The sequence below is a fragment of the Patiria miniata genome, unplaced genomic scaffold (assembly GCF_015706575.1).
Source record: "Patiria miniata isolate m_02_andy unplaced genomic scaffold, ASM1570657v1 HiC_scaffold_1, whole genome shotgun sequence".
NCBI lineage: Eukaryota > Metazoa > Echinodermata > Asteroidea > Valvatida > Asterinidae > Patiria > Patiria miniata.
In genome coordinates this window covers 3,673,908-3,680,675 of record NW_024037047.1, presented here as the reverse complement: position 1 = coordinate 3,680,675, position 6,768 = coordinate 3,673,908, and the positions used below count along the sequence as shown (strand labels likewise).

At 40.9% G+C, this 6,768-nt stretch overlaps 1 protein-coding gene across 1 annotated transcript; it reads right to left on the bottom strand.

The window, feature by feature from the left end:
* Positions 1-502: 502 nt before the first annotated feature.
* LOC119727803 lies at positions 503-5,277 on the bottom strand. Its single transcript, XM_038199896.1, has 5 exons — positions 4,878-5,277; positions 3,483-3,836; positions 2,352-2,612; positions 1,760-1,807; positions 503-1,413 (listed from the first exon to the last, which is right to left on the bottom strand). The coding sequence occupies exons 1-5, from the start codon at positions 5,275-5,277 to the stop codon at positions 548-550; spliced, it is 1,929 nt and encodes a 642-aa protein (XP_038055824.1). The 3' UTR covers positions 503-547.
* Positions 5,278-6,768: the final 1,491 nt, after the last annotated feature.

Genomic DNA, 6,768 nt, shown 5'->3' with positions numbered 1-6,768 from the left:
TTGACACGAAAACCCTTCTGTCGATTTCAACATTCATCTGGTTTTGCATTGTTGTACTGAAACAAAATGCTGACGTGAGAATGAATTCGTGTCAAAAATTTTTGACGGTCGGGACAAAATCCTTTTCCCATATAATATGTTAACAACATAGGGCGCTATAAAATTTGGCTGCCCTTCAAATAAAGATGCATTGTTTTGCAGTAGAATTTCTGAAAAAAAGTGCTCTTGTCAAAACAAAATGCATTGTTTTGTCTTGGAATGTGTAAATCTCATATGACAAATAAGGCACGGCATAAGAGTGCAACTTCATAACAATGGTGATAAGTATAAGAAACCTAGCTGTAAACAGTCTAAAAATGTCAGAATTTAAAGAAAATATGACTGGCACAAATTTGTGAGAAAAAAAACACAACGGTATTTAAAGCATACAAATGGCAAAAAATGGAACTTCAAAGTCTTTTTTTTTCTCAAAATGATCATTTTTGAGTTGTATTGTTTTGCCTTGGAAAAGGGTCTTGTATGAGAAGCCTTTTATCATAAATAACTATTATTGTTTTGCATCATTCTTTTCAAATACGTGAACTGAGTCACCAGAATAGAGAAGTATCCTGTCTCCACTGATGAACTTCACGCCACGAATACCAGGTGACCTAGCTATAATGCTATGCAGGAATTTCCCCTCGTTAATGTTCAGTTGTAAAATCTGCAATAACTCCGGACTGTCGAGATGGTTTACAACCAAAAGCTTGTCTTCTTGCACTGATATATAGCCAGGTTTGAATTCCTTACTTTCTAGTCTTTCTTTGTTGATGTCAAAATGGATGGAGTGATTTATCTTGGTTTGTTTTTTCTCTCCATACATATGATACTTCCTTACTACTTCACCCGATGTGACGAAGAAGCTTAGCGCCTCTTTACGGACATGAAGTGCCAGAGACCCTGGCTGAATACTTGGGGTGTCCAAGCGTTTCAAACACACACCCTCATGATCAAAAACTGAGATTGTTTTCCCATTCTCGTCACTTGCAAACACATACCCCAAACTACTCACCACTATGCTAGCCAACTGCACTGTCTTATCTTTAACTGGATAGACAGAAGCAAAGTTACCGACCTGTTCATTTACAATGTCGAAAATCACAACTCTACCCCATTGGAGCCCAAACAGCAGCTTGTCATCCGTAAAATGTGCAACACACGTGTGACCTCTGTTACCCAAGGCCTCATACAGATCAATAAACCGATAATGATACTCAACCGTGAATCGGTGCAAGCCCTTTGAATCAATGACCACCATGCCGCCATCTTGGATACCGATGACGTCTGTGATAGCCTGGAATCCACTCTCATTCCCAATCTCCAGAGCAGGCTCTGTAAGCAACTGTCCCTCGTAATTCCAAATAAAGTTGGCATCTATTGACAAATCAATATTAAAGCTTTTTTATAGCATTATAACAAGACCAATTTGCAGGCAAATCTCGTAAAACTTGATGGCGCACAAGATTATATTCAAATAGTTAAGAATGGCTATTAACTGGAATCTGTTCATGCATTTTGTGTACACAGTGGGTCGGAAAAAGTTCATTCATTGACGTTACAGGGTAATCCTATACGATAGTATCGCCTTACTGAAATTAACAGGAAGTCAGTAGTCATCGAGTTGAGTAAAGTCGATCAGTAGATTAAATACTATGAATTGGCCCTCTGGGACCAGCAACAACTTCAAATCTAATTTGTGTCGCTCAAGACTTAAACAAACCTGTTATTTCAACATCATCGCTCCCTCGGTTCTCAAGGCATACCCTATCTGCAAAACAAAACAAAAAAAATTCACACTTTTAATTGTGAAAGTGACTTCTGTAATACTATATCACCTCAAAAACTGAAATTCCTAGCTAACTGTTTCAATTCCAAACGAAAGAAAACTGCATTGGAGTGAAAATACACGCCATTCATCTGAAAACTAGGGACAAGACGATTAGAGTTAAATCAAAAATGTTTTTCTTTTTTGAAAATGTCAAAGTTTATCATGCTACCTTAAGCTATTTTTAATGAATAAAAAAACAACTATACTCTTTTTCTCATTTGCGACTCCATAATCTTCATATCCAGTTGGCATCAGGGGTGTAGTCACTATCATTCCCAAACCTGAATAAAATAAATTCATTTATAGTAAATCATCCACATTAGGGAATTCAAAACGATATATTATTATTCAAATTCTCACTAAAGCACATTTCATTAAGCACTAGGTAAAAGCAGCATTTTGGTATAAAGTCTACGGGTACAATTTGAACATGACCATTTTACATTTAGTCATATTGATGTAATACCAAACGGACATGTTTTACCTTCAAGCGGGACATGCTCAATATCTCGCCACGACTTCTCTGTTTTCGGTTCCGCACACTGTTCAAGATACCAGCGAAAGGTTTCGGAATGATTTTGAAGAAATTTACGACTTTTTGGACATATCAACAAGACAGCAGTCAGGACAAAAACCACAAGAAAAAACATCGCCAGAGAGAAAAGACCACGCCAAACGGAACAGTTGCAGACAGGACAGGTACGTGTGCTCGTCACTATCTGGGATGTTGTAGTTTCCGTAAGACCTAGAGAAAATGTAAGAAGGTTCATTCTAAAACAAGACTTAAGGTAAGCCTAGTATAGCTGGTCCCAAACAATAATGTCAGAGCTGGCACAGTATTCTATGCAATTGCTTTAGATTTTGCCATACCAAGGTCTAATCAACAGGTCGTATGTAGGCCTTGCCGATTCATTGCCGTTACAGAGTAATTATACACAAAATAGAGCTGCCCCTGCCCTCCTCTTACCAGTCAACAATTTGTGTAAGCCAAAAATAATAATGAGCTGTCAGCCAGCCAGACAGTCTGTAAGTCAGTCAGTGAAGTACAAAGGGCTCATTGGGCCTGCCCTCTTGGACCAGCAAAGTCGGAACTTAATAGGCCTATGTGTCTCTATGGGTGAGTAAAAAAAAAAAAACGAATCCCAAACTTCGGGAGTTTGGTTTAGTGAAGTTCTGCATGTCGCACTTGCAACATCTACGACATTTTAGCCCACCTCCTTTTTTAGTACAGGAATCATTCAAATCGCTAGTGTACTTTTTAAGTAACAGAGTTTTAAATACAACCACCACCGTCTTAAAGATGTGTCCACGGATCACACAAACGTTCTTTCAGCAAAACGAAAGCAATTCACACACATCCCAATGCGATTTGTTTTTGTTTTGCTGAAATAAACTGAACTTGTTTTGTGATCCGTGGACAGAACCTTAAAGCGGTGGATGTGTTTAAAATTCATTAACTTGAATGATTTTGTACAAAAAGAAAGCTTATGAAGTGGGCTTTTATAATCTAGAATAGGAACTTCACACTAAAATATATGAACGAAACCCAAATACCGGGCCCGGCATTTGGGTTTCGTTTTGCTTTTACTATGTAATTCTAGCAAAGCAGACTTACGTGTTATGGATACACTTGCTGGCTTCATCTCGTCCGGAATGGCCTCACCGTGAGCTGTACAGACCAAACTACAATCGTCGAAGGACGGTTGTAAGCCAACCAGGTAAACTTTGGATTGTACATTAAAAACTTCAATGGTCCGGTTTTTCGGGTTTTCTGTTGATGACGAAGTTGAGAAGAAGGTTGGACGTTCTTTGCAGTTTGTGTACGACCAGTTGAGGGTAGGCTTTGGGTAGACCTCATTGATAGAACATCCAAGCTGTAGGCAGTCTTGGTGAGGTTCGATTTTCACCTCACAACTTTCGCCCGCGGAGTCGCAGTCTAAAATTGTGGGACGCTTTTCAGTTGCTACAGCTGTTGTTAGAATAGACGATTTGAATATTTTTAATATGGGCTTTATACGACGATATGGCAAAAGACGCCTTCAAATATGCACACAATACCTCTATATAACATATAACTCTATAACAATACAACTTAACACGTCATTACAGCGCTGCAACGAAACGTAAACACAACCAACTGGATCCAAGACGAAAGACACAAGACGAAAGACCATCGGTAACCATCACATACATATGCAGTTCCTCACACCTAATCAGCCCATCGTGAACGACACTGACTTGAGGTCTTCCGTACTGCGCACAAGACATCATCACCAGCATCCAACAGTGGCACCCCGGCGAGTCAGGGAGGGCATAAAAATCAGTACAGTTCTACAAGACTTTGGGTACCACCTCGGTGAAATATGGTGACCACCCCTTCATCGTAGGCCCAATGGGTCTTCTATACACACGTACCCCATCCTATCCCATCAGGTATTTACCCCTCAATATTTTCGGCCGATGGGTTCCCTAGGCACTCTGCTTGATGTTTCCCCTGGCTCTACCACAAACCTTCCGACATTGTTCAGTAAGCACCCACAAGAACATCCCACTTCAACACCCTGTCGAGCATCTTAGCATCTTATTTGAATCCTCCGCCTGAACCTTCCACCGAACTTAGCATCCTGTTCCAGAATATCCAGCCTCAACGGTCAACTGACTCAGCATCCACTATTTTTAAAAATACACCAGCAAGTGTCCAGTAGTCTCCAGATGACGAACATAGCATACGGTTCAAACATCAAGTAAAACAAAATGGTCTTTCTCATAAAAACACAACTCACAGAGAGATAATTTGTATGGTGTTACCGCACATTTTGACCTAGCAAAGGATGCATAATATTTTAGTCGCCACTCCACATTGAGATAGCAGTACTGTTATCTGACGTCCGTAGGATTATAACGAGTAGTACATGGATACAATAAGAGGTTATCCACCCTTTGCGTCAAAATAATGCACGCACATTTTGGATTCACGTACATTGACGTTATCAAAATCAGAGACACTCACCAAGCCAAGTCACGTCGATACACGCAGTTCTTAGGTCATTCCCTTGCTCGAACACGTGACAGCAATACCGTTCGTCTCTTCTTTTAAAACGCTCGATATACAGTCCATTGTTTCCTTCTGGGCCATGCGTTGCAGCATATTCCTGAACTAACATGGTATCTCCGTTAGCAAACTTGGCAAAAATAATACCAAATTTGTTGTCCTTATCAGTCAAGATTGACCAGTACACTGTGGTATCGGTCTCAGTTGGTGCTTGCGGGAGTAGTGGGCATTGGATCGTATTCTCACTCTCGATGCTCAACGATACAGAAGTCTCATCGACGATTGTGTCATTATCTTTAGGAAATGTCTGATCTGTGAATTTAAACAAATCGACTAGTAATTGACAGGTGGCATTCATCCCACACATTACACACGTATTTGTGTGTACAAAATAGTGATGCATAGTGATTATCAAGATAGTTGAGGGTGTCATTGGATTATATATTGTAAATGAAAGATGGAATAATTATTAATGGCAGGGGAGGATCCAGAATGTTTTACTGGGGGGGGGGGCATCAGTAAATCAATGCTGAAATGCAGAATCAGTATGTGGGTAGTGGGGGCGAAGTACTTCCGTTGGCATTCAATGTTTATTTGTGGCAATTGGTTGGACCATCTTCTGGGACCAGTTTCTGACACCTTTATCTCATTTTCCACAATATACCCCCAAACAGGTTAAAATCCACACAATATGATGTTAGTATAGGAGCTTAAGTATTGTTTAAGTATCCATTTACCTCTTTGGGGTTTTTAATAATGCTTCGTATACTAAGTAACTGCTCCTGTTAGTGAGTGGAGTATAAACCATTGAATTTTCTAGCAAAATATCAACGTATTTTCGACTATTAACATGACATCTTTTCCTTTGAACGTGACATACATGTAGATACAATTTTGGATCCTACAGCAAACACGTGTTCATCTCTACAATTTGTATAAATTATCGTGTCCATGGCCGACCAAACCAGCAGGAAAAAAAATGCTGCAGTGTCAGAACTACAGGAAGAAGGATCATCCTCCTCATGGTCGTCATCACTCAAGCAACGTGACAGGTTGGCATACACTGACTGCATCAATGCCTCATTCTGTTGCGGTTGTGTAGCTAGCTGGAGGCTCCCAGCGCAGCAAAGGCAGATAACACATCAGCAAACACTCATTTAGTGCCTGCCAACAATTGAGCTTGCCCTTCAACGAAAACTTGCCCATCTGCTCAGCTCCACTGAAAGCATGGAAGCCTGCAGCTTTGACTGCATAGAGGGCATTGGCTATAATTGGTGCCAGTGGTATTTCCTGTTTCTAATTAACCACGGAGGAAGAAGATGATTCCCCAAATTCCAGATGACTTTCCAAACTCAAGATGTTATCGCCACCCCGCCCCTAGCAGGGCACAACAGTGGACTCTTGCGGGCCGGCGCTGACAGTCATATCTGCAAAATTCGAGGGGATATCGCCAACCAAGGAATACCTTCTTGTCAATATCTGCAAGGGCACCAAGTGCGATGTCCTTTGCCTGCAAGGAATGCACCGTGGTCTCAACAATAACAGACCCAAAATCCAAAAGTGTTTTTTTTTTTTGGGGGGGGGGGTTCAAAACCGGCATTGTCATCCAGTCAACATCCAAATCCGAAGATCAGAACATCACAGTCCTGAATGCTGAGCTTGGTGGAGTAGCCATAACATCTGTCTTCAAACCACCCGGAAGCCCCTTCCTAATGCGACCACAACAATCCACAAAACCGTCCAAGCCACGCGTAATTATCAGGGATTTAATAACCACAGCAGCATCATTGGCTATCATTCGAACACAGGCGGCAACGCTGTTGAAGCGCTGAAACAAGTCAATTGAGCC

Bases quoted from the DNA above. Each gene is read 5' to 3' on its own strand.
- LOC119727803 (XM_038199896.1), bottom strand. From the start codon at position 5,277: ATGAATGCCACCTGTCAATTACTAGTCGATTTGTTTAAATTCACAGAT. The intron at 2,613-3,482 runs GTAAGTCTGCTT...CATTTTCTCTAG, and splicing joins AGCAAGTGTATCCATAACAC to GTCTTACGGAAACTACAACA. The intron at 1,808-2,351 runs GTAAAACATGTC...TTTGTTTTGCAG, and splicing joins TGAGCATGTCCCGCTTGAAG to ATAGGGTATGCCTTGAGAAC.